At 35.8% G+C, this 12,909-nt stretch overlaps 1 protein-coding gene across 4 annotated transcripts; it reads right to left on the reverse strand.

The window, feature by feature from the left end:
- Positions 1 to 1,886: 1,886 nt before the first annotated feature.
- On the reverse strand, positions 1,887 to 11,673 carry LOC127855403 (heat shock 70 kDa protein 12B-like). Of its 4 annotated transcripts, none has more exons than XM_052390934.1 (9): positions 11,612 to 11,673; positions 10,487 to 10,611; positions 10,206 to 10,313; positions 9,763 to 9,852; positions 8,012 to 8,230; positions 7,652 to 7,811; positions 6,540 to 7,130; positions 5,982 to 6,044; positions 1,887 to 5,738 (listed from the first exon to the last, which is right to left on the reverse strand). In XM_052390934.1, the coding sequence occupies exons 2-9, from the start codon at positions 10,583 to 10,585 to the stop codon at positions 5,329 to 5,331; spliced, it is 1,740 nt and encodes a 579-aa protein (XP_052246894.1). In that variant the 5' UTR covers positions 10,586 to 10,611; positions 11,612 to 11,673; the 3' UTR covers positions 1,887 to 5,328. The 4 variants fall into 4 exon arrangements, with proteins under 4 accessions (XP_052246894.1, XP_052246895.1, XP_052246892.1 ...); XM_052390935.1 differs by having other exon boundaries at positions 11,629 to 11,659; XM_052390932.1 differs by having other exon boundaries at positions 11,501 to 11,624.
- Positions 11,674 to 12,909: the final 1,236 nt, after the last annotated feature.

Consider the following 12,909-nt stretch of genomic DNA (forward strand, 5'->3'; position numbering starts at 1 on the left):
GGATTGCTTATAAAAAAAATAAAAAAACACTCATTGTATGAGCACGGATGGCCGAGTGGTCTAAGTGGCAGACTTTTACTACAGGACTCCAGGGGTCAGTGGTTCGAGCCCTGTTCAGGGTTACTTTTTTTCTTTTATTCTTGATTTTTTACTGGAGCTTTTTAGATCCAATGTTAACATTTTTCAATAGAAAGCATTCAATTACAAACTTCAATATATGCCAAAATCTATGAAAAGGCCCCTTTAAACATTGATTTAGTGCTGATTGAAAACGTAAACATCTAAAACATTTCAATATATCGTTTATTCGGTCGAGAATATGGAATACTTTCACTTAACTACTTTTTGCAACCATTGTTTATAATCATACCGTTCATTAAAATGTTGTCAAACGTCTCATGTATAGACAGTGAACACAAGAAATCAATAAAAATTCGAAATGCAAAATGTAGGTACGAAAAAGACGAGCTTCAATGAATGCTATTTCTGTCATATGCATTGCAGGGTGCAGGATCAACGGGGTTTTCAGCGGTTTACACACGGACTGGAAATAATGTAAACACACCGGTAAGAACTTTTTGCAAATATCTCAAGTTTTTTAAATATCTTTGCAAAAATCTTTAGTTCATAAAAGACAGATTATTTTGAAGTGTGTGACGGTTATTTAATATTAAAGAATAAATCCTTGAATACGTCTGAAATCGGTGCCAAAATTTCACGATGCGTGATGCATAATTGTATACATAAATGCGGTATTGATCAAATTTTTTGGCAAAGAACACAGGCTTATTAAATAAAGTAATTCTGATGTGTTTCACATTGCCACAGGCAACATAAAAATGTTGTCTTTTATCCACAAGTTGAAATTCTTATGATTTTTTTAAGTTAAAGCTATATAAAAAAAAATCTTTATAAAAACTGTACAGTCTGTGATAACAGGTCAGAATGTCATTAGAATGTGAAACAATTCTTGTTCGTGCGTTCAGTTGATCAAAGAAAGACCACTAGTAGTTCGTACTGCTCCGTGCAGTTTCTGTTGATCCGGTCCTCAATAAAACCTGTCTTCTATTTCTGTTTCCTTCTACACTGTATTATTACTAAATAAGTGACACCACAGCGACATTTGTATAAACAAGCACATTGTACACGATGCTATATCGCGCCGGGTGATTGTCATAAGAAAGTCATGAGTATTTCGTCTTGCTCCCCGGTGTTCCTGTTGATCCGTTTCACCGTCAAGCCCGTCTCCTCGACTTCTTAGGGACGTTATTGTGATTAATTAATATTTTAATGTCGGGTTTCGTTGGTGGTCTTAGTGACTAAATTGTCTTTAAAACCAAGAATTATTCTTGTTATTTATGAGAATATTAAATTTCATTAAGAAGCATTTAATTTCATCTTGTTATGACGTTTAGATAACCAGATCATAACCTTATGAGTAGTAAGTATATGTTAACACAAACTCTAAAATGAAGGCATTGTCATGCTAAAACGTTACAATTATTTAAAAAGCAATCTATAACGCACGTTACTGTACACATGTTTTCAGATTTCATAAACACATTCTCATTTTTTCACAATCTGCACCGGTCATTAGCAAAACAAAGTTCAAGTATATGCGATACGGCAAGGAAACACAAATTTAAGAATATGTTTAACATGACCTTATTGAAGGCATGCACAAATTCCTTATCAAGACTGTTATTAATGATACGTATGTCGATTGTGTATCTAGGCGATATAACTTTTGGTGTATTTTTCAAGTTATTTAGACTTAATAAAACTTAAAATAGACTTTAAGTCCTTCTAAAAGACTTAACATATATCCAACAAATCATACAAAATGCTGACGCACAGTTTTCGGTCTTAAATCGTAGCCTTGACAATTACAGTTTTACCTTTTATTTCTTTGTTTAAATGGTAACTTCACGTATAATTTAATACAAAACTGAGTTCAAATAATAAACACTTTGTATTGCATGGCAATTGTAGGTCCACTTTTCGTTGGGTTATCTGAATCTATGCTGTGTTGTTTTTTTCAAAACACCTACCGGGGTATACATTTTTTACAAATAAAGACAATCAAACGGGTACAAATCACACACATTCGATGATGAAATCGCATTTGATTCGATGACGTATTTGTTTTAGAAATTGTCACTTTCATAAGGTTAAACTCGTTTTAATGACCCGATGGCATCAATAATCTCTTCATCGAATCCAAGATAAACATCGTTAGATTCATTAAAATCATTAAAAGTGTATTAAAAGTCGTCCCAATCCATATTAGTAGCACCAACACTGTTTGACCTAATGATATAAAAAATATTTATCGAATAAAGTCCATGAGATAATATGAGCTTTACTTGACTTTGACTTACTTTTCTTCCAAAATTCTCTCCCGAGTACATTTCCGCAAGTTCATATTGCTGTTCATTTTATATCATAATCACTTCATTTTTGTTTTCTTCAAATTCTTCTGAATCTCTTATTTCTTTCAATTTCACATTCTAGTAATCTGTTCACATTCGTTATAACAGCATTAAACAATCTTTGAACATCCATTTACAATGAATGGGAATCATGAAATCTTGATCGAATCAGGTCTTATTGTTAAAGAAACATTCATTTATGCAAAAACACCCAGTAGGGAAATAATGGATCGGATATGTCGCGAGAAACGTTTGTAAATGATAATATCATATTATCAATAGACTCCCGACTTAAACCATCAGATGTTATCGCAATATTATTTATACAAGAAAACAATGTACTACAAATAATTACTGGTAAGTATAAAAATACATGAAATGGTAAAATAATATATCACAGAGAAATTATTATCACAACTGAACATTTATCTAAATCAATAATTTTATATAACTGTATACAAAGTGATAAGTAAAACGTACAAAAGTTTCCTAAAAAAAATTTAAGTATACATGAAAGCATTATCACATTTATTTATAATTTCGACAAAGACAACCATTACTGGAGGATATTGAAAGATTAGCAGTTCCATTTCAGACTTGACATGATATTATATTTTTAGCGTGTCAGAGAGAATACGGTTTACAAAAAATACTTTAATTCTATTTCTAGTAAGTTAAATCAATGGCACATAGAGAAAACGGTTCTATTTGTGGCAATAACTCAAGAACAACGAACAGTGAAAACAAATATGTACATTGATAGTATGAAGTAAACAATAGGACGTAACATACCGCGTGCATTTAAAGCTATAATTTGACCTACGTGTATCGAAAAACAGTAATAACTCAAGTTAATGCATTCTTAACAACACAAAATACATCGATGCGAATTTTTACAAATTTTCAATTAAAATATAAATGAAAACAGAAAATATGTTTTGTCCAAAAATGACATAAGTTAAAAGATAACGTCGATAAGTTCGATAAGGTACACACCAAAAACGATGAGAAGCATATGTAGTTGGCACACAATTTCCAAATTGATCAGCCTCCCCGGGGGGAGGGAAGGGGGGTAACTTCCTATATACGGGTATATAGGGGTGTGCCAAAAATATGGGGGGGTGGTCGACTAAAGTTATAGATATGGGTATGGTTTTGAGCATCTTAGTATAGATATGGGTATTTAAATCAGAAATTTGCTTGTATATAAATGCATATAGATTTGAAAGAATCCGTACCAAAAAGTTTAAAAATGCTAAATCGAATTCTAGATTTTGTAAATAAAGCTATGCTTTTTTGAAAAACCAAAACGTTCATATTTTTTGTATTGAAATGAGTCTACTTTCTCAATGGTATCGTATACAAATCGGTCTGCTTTTTCAAAAATCTTGTATCAAAATGGGTCTACTTTATCAGAGTTCCGGTATAAAAATGGGTCACATTTCGGAAGTCTCAGTGTGACACCCCTACCCTAACCCGGGTCAGCCTCTCAAGCAATACAACCTGCAAACACGCATAATGTAGTTTGTAAATAAATATTTATTCGACAATTGAACCAACGATAGACAAATCGAAGACAATATTCGTTACTGGCGTTTTGATAAATGTCCTGGTGACCTAGATATTTAAGACCTTTTCCAAATCCGCTTAGATATTGTATAGATAAACATTATGACCGCGTTTCATCTTGGTTGAGTCATAATTAATCTTGAGTGGCAACAATGTTTTTCTAACATTTATCATGGTTACCCATCGTTTGGACGCACGTGACAATAATTCAAACTCAACATAGAAAATGTCAATGTATACATATCGGCCAAGTTTCATCAAGATTGAGTAATAAATGGGGTCTATACATAGGGCACTACGTTTTTCTAGGATTTCACTTTGTGGCCTATTTTATACGCACATTACACTGATTCTAACTCGGCTTGGCTAATTTTCAAATAACCATTTTGACCGTGTTTTATGAAGATTGAGCCATATATGTGGCCTTTACAGTGGTAATAAGGTTCTTCTGAGTTTTGAGCTGGTGACATTGTTTTCGGACGTACGTGACCCATATTCGAATTCAGCCTGTATATTTTCAAAATAATTATTACGACCTAGTTTCATCAAGATTGAGACATAAATGTAGCCTCTATAGCGGAAACAATGTTTTTCTAAGATTGACCTGGTGACTTAGGGTTTCGACGTACATTTTGACAAAATAAACATTCTAATTAAGATTAACCAAGATTTGTACCGCTCGACGACGGTCGCCGGATTATCACATGAGCTAACATTGAGCACTTCGAGCTCAGGTAAGCTAAATCACTTAACATAAATGTATTAAAGGGACCGTCAACCAGATTGACAAAAAAAAGAAAAGTTCTAAAATACCGTATTTTTTTACAATTATTAGTTTATATTGATTAAAATATCACGACTTGTATATTACATTACTTGTAAAAGTTGTTAAGTTTATATATTTTCAGTATACATGTATTCGGTAATAAAATTTTACTGGGTATGTGTACCAGGTAACTACCAATCAATTGTAAATAACGCAAGCAGATTGATCATCGTCGTCACGTGGTAAACCCAGGAATGCAAATAGTGCATGCGTAGTGAATTGTATATATTTAATATATAAAATGATCAATCTACTTGCGTTATTTATAGTGTGTATATCGTTATGTCACCTACTTTCGCGATGTACTTTCGATTTCACATCGCGAAATTTTATAACCGAATATACTGAAAATATGAACATTTTTTTCAATATACCGGTTGTGATATTTTAATCAGTATAAACTAATAATTGTAAAAAAATACGGTATTTTAAAACTTGTCTTTTTTTTGTCAATTTGGTTGACGGTTCCTTTAATATACGTGAACTAGTATGATTGTACAGTTATTTCAACCAATCAAACCGAGCGGAAACCTTTTGTCCGCGTCTTCCGCTTTCTTTTGCTTCCACCGAAACTTCAGTTCCGCCAAAGGACATCTGAACAACGATTAAAGCTTTTTCGTTTGGATCAACATTGGTCAACTTCAGTACAAGGTCACCCACTTTCGTGCATTCCGTGACATATATCGGAGGAATATCTTTATCAGATCGGTATATTTCCACGGTTACCTGATGATCACCCGGATTCGGCGCTGTGAACGACTGCTCGGGGGTTTTGTGTCCTTGCTCCAGACTTTCCCCTCGTTTAACAAATGGTTTAAATATATCCTCACACTTTTCCTCCCCACGCCCGCCGATAGATTTATGCATCGGTGCATGCTTCATAGGATCAAATCTTATCGACGTGCTGATTCCTGAATACATCATGAACAGTAATTTAGTAAACGTTGAAATTACACGTAAATAAATGAAGGTCAGGGTGATTTTAAAGGCAAGTGCTGATTCCTAAATAAATCATGTACAGTAATTTAGTAAATATTGACATTACACGTAAATTAATGAAGGTCAGAGTAATTTTAAAAGCAACAACCAAAATAACGGCAAATAATCTATAGTTGTATACGTTTTAAAAAGAAACTATTAAACGATACACTTACCGTAAGTATACGGTGACTTTCTAGAACAGATCGAATGTGGTTGATGTCCGTATATCACAGCACCTTTTACAAATCGAACCATAAGTAACTAAGCATGGTTTTACATTCAATTAGACGGCGTGAACCTATTAACAACTACAAGCACTTGTTTGATAACTATTAAGCTCTTAAATTGAAATTATATATCAAATGCATCAGATGCACTTCATTAGGTGATTTAAGGTCTGAATCATTGCTTGCAATATTACAACACATTAACAATATGCACAATTATCTAAATTGTCAGAGAAAATAAATATGTGCACATATGAATGCACGAAAATATTTAATTAAAACGGACAAAAATAATTAAATAAATATACATAAGTGAATCATAACAATATATGAAAACACATTACGAGTGATTTCTTGAGATACTATTATTTTTTGAAGAATTATATTGTTTATTTACGCGGCGTTCAAAACTAACCTAAATGTTTCTTACATGGAGCATACCACAAATAAAAATCCATGTACATGGGTATTTTGTGTTTAATTTGTTGATAAAAAAATATCTACCCTTGACAATCGCTAAGTCAGGTTGTTGGGGTACCATCACTTCGTACGCTGAACCGAATTTGCTACGAAAGGCTTCTTGGAGAACATGTGACTCGGCAAAGCCACCAACGAGCAAAAGTTTTTTCACGCCTCTCAGTTCCCATTTTCTAAGAAGCCCTTCAACATGTGCTAATGTTTGGTTTTTAGATTCATTGAACATATCCAACATGATGCTACTTTCAACAATGATTCTATCGCGTTTCTTGGTAACTTTGCCTTTATACGGCCCAATTGGCAACGTGTCTTCTACTTTTTTCTTTTTCTTTTCTTCATAAAAGGTAAATAGTTCATTCGGGAACTTAAGATTTACCTTTTCATTCGCCGGCTTCATAGATCGCTTTTTTAATTCTATCATCCTATCCAGATCCAGCTTGTCAGTTGCACACTCCTTCGAGAATTGTTTGTAAATGTCTTTTTCAACAATATTTTCAATGAAAATTTGGAAATGCTTATCAACAACTGTTCCTCCCCACGGTCCACCCGACGGTGAAGAGAGTGATTTTAGTGTCCCGTCTTTCAGTACTTCGTGTGCAGTAATATCCACCGTTCCACCTGTAATGTTAAAAGGAACGATTTGTGCATTCCCATTGTAACCGATAATTGCTACCAAGGCAACTAAAACCTTTGATGCAGGCAGAGCTCCAGATAAGATGCGTATCTGCGTATTTACGCATCGAAAATTTAAAAAAAAACGCATTAAAAATCAGCCAGGTACGTTACATTACGCAATAAAAATCTTGGCACGTATTTTTAATCGATTAAAATATTTTAAAGAAAGTCTGTTCATATCATTATTTTAACTTCTTTCCTTTGCATCTATTTATATAAATAACCAATAATAATATTTCAAGATTAAACACGCCATGTAATATATCAGTTATCTGTGTAAATAGAAAATACCCCTCAATATTCCCAAGTATCCTTTATGGATGAAACACAGGAGTAAAATACGCTTTAACAATAATATCATGGGGTAATATACTCTTTTGACTAAATCCTTATCTGGAGCTCTGGATGCAGGAATAAGGATTTGAAAATGATTTTTTTTATCAAAGCTTATGTTTTTATTTTACCTCCACAGTCAATAACCATAAATTGGTCCCCTGTTTTAAATGGAATCAGTTCAGCGGACTTCTTTTGCTCTCGAGCAATTGTCGTGAAGGATTCTTTACAGTATATAGCCGCAGCTTCTGGCTCGTATGCTAAGAAAAGCTGATCCTCCGGAATTCCGGCCTGGAATCAGTTAGAAATTCAATAACCCTAGTAAATGACGAAACCAAAGTCACATTTAAGTCAGTTTCAATAGAAACAATAAATGCTTTTCGAATTAAATTACAGCAAATATATATATTTGCATTAACATTCACTGTTTAAAGGTTCTAAAAACGTATAATGTTTATCTATGAAAACCTTTCGTAAGAATTATTATTGACCTTTCCTGCAGCCATGGTCATAAACTGTTTCGCTGCATCGTCCCAGATTGCCGGTACAGTGAGAACCCAGTCAATGTCCGTGTCTCTGAACCCAAAGTCCCTTTTATGCAAACGGTCCAACAGATGGTCCTTGAGAAAACCAATTGCCGAGGCAAAAACGTCAATGGCCGCCTTTGCGTTATCCTGAGCATCATTTATTTTTGTGTTTTTTCTTATTGTCTGAAAAAGAGGACTCTTATTTAAGTGGATAAGACACATGAAGTACAAACATATATTTTAGATGCAAACTTTTTAAATAGAAATATTCAACTTATAAAAATAACAACGCATAAAAAAGGACACAACGGATCTAATATTTTTAGCTTGATAATATAGTCTTATGTATTAAATAGTGTTATCATAAAGGATTTTGTTTGCTAAATAGATCTAATAACTACAGGAAACATATATTTCACTAAAATTCTACCCAAATGAATAAATACCCTTAATTTCAACCTCAATGTTTCTGTCCGCTATATATAGAGAGGATATTTGTTGGATTCGGTGGAATATCGATTTTATTTCACGAGTGATCATAGAAAACAATATTTTCACGAGTGGCGCAGCCACGAGTGAAAATATATATTTTCTATGATCTCGAGTGAAACAAAATCGATATTCCATCGAATCCAACAAATTTTCTTTTTATTTTATGCTTTTTTCATCGTTTATTTACATTGTAAATGAGTTAAACTGGATACTTTCGCTGGATTCATGACGTCATTTCGTTGAAAAAATGACGTCATTTCACAGTAAAACAGTGACAAATATCGATATTTTTCACTGTTATTTTTCACTGTTTAAAACAGTGGAATACCAGTTTTATTTCACTGATATTTCTCTATAAACCACCGGAAAGCATAAAATAAAACATCTTCATTAACGTCATGATATCAGAACTACCTAAGAATACCAAACAGAGGACCTGGTTCTCTTTTACATAGAAGAGAATACATCAACGGCCACATGTTTAAGGCTTTTGACACCATATAAGCTACGAACACCCAACAACAAGTAGACATCAGCTACACTGTTCACTTTGCCGGCCAAAGTTAAGAATGAATTCACATGTTTAAGGCTTTTGGCACCATATAAGCTACGAGCACCCAACAACAAGTAGTCATCAGCTACACTGTTCACTTTGCCGGCCAAAGTTAAGAATGAATTGGAAACAACAAATACATAGATAAAAACAAGAAACTATAAATCACTAAAAAGTGAGGCTCCATCTATAATATGGCTCCATGTCCTAAATGACGGCTGCAAAGTCCAACAAACTGACTATTGACTGAGTAAGAGATGGAAAAGACCACCGGCAGTCCCGAACTACAAAATAGAGTGAATGCAACGCTCGAAAACATATCAGGCCAGATTCTCCTGAGAAATACCTGTTGCCTACCAGAGTGAACATAGTAAATAGGGAGAATATAAAGATCAAACTATTTTTCGCTACACCAAAGTAATGCTGGGGAAGCATCAGGATAAGCGACCAACAGATATAGAAATCATGAACCGTTCTCACAACAGAAACCGTGTGTAAATGTTCAATTTGTTAAGCTTAAGCAAGATGAATACATATTTCTAAGTAGAAGTCATACATCGCTGTTTTTGTATTTTTATTTTCTTTTAACTACTCTACTCTTAATACTGTGAGTTCATTTTAAGAAGAGTAATGGTCAGGTAATTCGTCTTTAGATTAATCAATCGTCAACCTTTTTATAAAGTTCCATCTTAAACCGTCGGAAGTATTTCCATCCATCATGATCGTCTGTGCCTGCAAGTTCGTTGTACTTGGTTTCCGCCTATATTAAAACATTTCGACAAAATTCAAACTCGGTTTTCCTCAAATCTATATAAATGTCAATGCTATCTTTATTGGCGACAAAATATCGAATCTTTAAATTAGTAGCAAAATATCGTCCGTAATACACTAAATTATAAAAGGAGTAAACTTCCGGTCATTACATATCGTTTACCAAAGATCACTACCCAATTGCAAAAACTATCAATAAATACACAATAACACATAAATCATGAAATAAACATATGCATCCATGCTTAGAGTCCATAAACATGAGTTAACGCTAGCAGTTGTGGTTAGCTATATTAATTGCCTCAGAAATAGAATGGGTTTGTATATGAGTAATACACATACGTCATAACCAAAAGAATGGAATGTGCCCCTTTGGTCAAACAATACCACGGTCGGCGCCTTGGGAGAAATCATTCCGCTTCCATCGTTCCAATCATTGTTGGCATAGATCTGAAATTAATAATTGAACACGCCTGAATCCTTATTAAAAATTTCGCTTGATAATATTCAATCATAATTTTAGTTGAACATATTATTTAAGTAATGAGCGCATTTAAGTAAGAAAGAATCGTTATGAAATGCAAGTTTTGGCAATGAGTATTCTATATAGATGGGCATACTACCTTTAAGGGGTCTCGTTTGAATTCGTCAAGGAAAGAGTAGGCGTAACCTGAATAAGTAGTACCGAAGTCTATCGCTGCCACAACCAGTCGTTTAGACATTTTATATTGCCGATTTTAAAATCAAACTGAAAAAAAGAAAAGAGGTCGATGAGGAACTTTTCTATGTTAAGAGAGGGACTTTGGTATATGTCTGAATAATATATGCAATTTGTGAGACTTATAAATCCATTTTTTAGAAGCGTATAGACGCGGCGCACGACCCCCCCCCCCCCCCCCCCCCTCTAAAATCGCCATAGTACAGTCAATTCATTTGATAGTTCACACTTAACTAGATCTAAATCACTTATTTAAACTCAATTTCGTACACAACATTTCCCACTTATCACAGACAATCGCTAAATGTTTTAACTGTAGACTCTCTGTCGCCCGGTTTTTCAAGTCGAACTTTGCGATTCTACTTTCATGCCCTCCCCCTTCCTGCTGTATTCGCCACTAGCCTGATAACCGTTAGCGTTTCTTCTTTATAGCATTTTTCCGGCTATATCCATCCGTATTACATATAAACTATGCACTTTTTTGACAATATAATGTAACATAAGGCGTGACATGCTCGAGAAGTGGTTGTCAAAGCCTTCAAAATTACTAACATCGTGGAGCTTCCTGAGAACTTCGCCCACCTGGACCCCTAGTAGGGCTTTGCCCTGCACCCACCAGAGGCCTTAGCGGCCCCCTGGATCCCATGCAAATCTTTCATTACCCCCCCCCCCCCGAAATCCTGGATCCGCCCCTGCTTTGGATCTCATTTTCTTTTAATCTACATTTCTTTATTAATTATATCATTTATAATCTAGCTATGTACTTATCCTGTCGAAAAAAAAAACTTTAGCCAACGTACACGATATATTTAGCATACATGACAATAATTAGGAATGTAGGAATATAGGTAAGGTTGTTATTGTGTGAATATCAGATATCAATGTGTTTTAAATGAAATATTTATATTGTTCTACCTACAATAAGAATATCCAGTTTTTTCAAAAAGCAATTATTATCTGTTAACTCAATAAAGTTGTTTTTAATCATCGATTTACTTTAAACTGTTTTTTTGTCCAGGCATCAACGTACTTTCGATTTCGACGTACCTTCGATATCTAATCAGGAACAGGAAGTTAAACGTGTATCGAAAACGTAACATGTTCTATCAGGACATACGTCTTAACGAAACCCAGTTCAGTCGTGTGCAGATATATATTAAGTCTCTATGGTATGTTTGTAACTAATAAACTTTGACCTTACATTTGCAGTAACAGGGGGCTGGAACGGAGTCAAGATTATTGAGATGAATTATTTGATTGCAATTAATTTTAGGATTGATTTATTGCTTATTGAGAACGTACGTAAGCACCTCACAATTGTCATATGTTTGTTCGGTCGATAAGTTGCAACACGGCGAACATCTAACTATTTTTTATTTAACTATTATTATTTTATTTTTTTGGGAGGGGGGGGGGGGGGGGTAACAATCATTGTTTATTCCGTTTATTGAAATGTTGGCAAGCGCCTCAAATATAGACAGTAAGAGAGAAAATCCATAAACAGAGAAAAGATGTGGATGAAAGATTTGGTCGTGTCTATTTTGGGTACAAAATAAGTTGTGACAACAGATCCAACCGGATCTAACCTTTAACGCCCAATCTCACTATGATGCCGGTGGGGCCCCGGTGCGTGATCCGGGATCTACCGGGATGAACCGGGGCTCTGCCGGGATAAACCGGGGCTCCACCGGGGACGACCGAGATGAACCGGGGACAACGGGGGCTCCACCGGGAAAGTATTAAAATGTTTATACCTCGAACCGGGAGTCACCGGGAAGGACCGGCAACGACCGGCGCTGCACCGGTGACAACCGGGACGGCACCGAGAACAACCGGGGCCCACACAGACTCCGACAGAGGTACGGCAACGCCCGGTTGTCGCCGGGTGGTGCCCGGATGAATGCCGGCAAAGTTCCGGTATAGCTACGGTACATCGGTAAATCGGCGTTCTGCTGGGACGCAACCGGCTTTCACCGGGGCTCCGCCGGGGCATTACCGGCGACGACCGGGGTTAAATCGGGGCGTTGCCGTAGCTCTACCGGCGTCTGATGCCAGTATAGCCCCGATGAGTGCCGGCGGAGTAACGGTATACTGGGGCTCTGCCGGGACGCTTGCGGCTTTCACCAGGGCTCCATCGGGGCATTACCGGCGACAACCGAGGCTCTGCCGGGGTTAAACCGGGATAGACCGTAGCTAGTCCGGGGTTGACCGGGACTCTGCCGGGTTGTTGACCGGCTTCAACCGGGATGGCACCGGGAAATGGTGTGACCGCGTTAAAATAATTCTACGAATCATTCCGGTTCTCGCCGGTAAGCCGGTGTTAGCAAA

This window comes from Dreissena polymorpha, chromosome 13 (genome assembly GCF_020536995.1).
Source record: "Dreissena polymorpha isolate Duluth1 chromosome 13, UMN_Dpol_1.0, whole genome shotgun sequence".
In the NCBI taxonomy this organism is placed as follows: domain Eukaryota; kingdom Metazoa; phylum Mollusca; class Bivalvia; order Myida; family Dreissenidae; genus Dreissena; species Dreissena polymorpha.

Excerpts from the sequence above, each read along its gene's own strand:
- LOC127855403 (XM_052390934.1), bottom strand. The coding sequence starts at position 10,585 with ATGTCTAAACGACTGGTTGTGGCAGCGATAGACTTCGGTACTACTTAT. Across the intron at positions 7,131-7,651 it reads TATGGTTATTGACTGTGGAG|GTGGAACGGTGGATATTACT; the intron begins GTAAAATAAAAA and ends TTAACATTACAG. Across the intron at positions 5,739-5,981 it reads AAAGTCACCGTATACTTACG|GAATCAGCACGTCGATAAGA; the intron begins GTAAGTGTATCG and ends TGATGTATTCAG.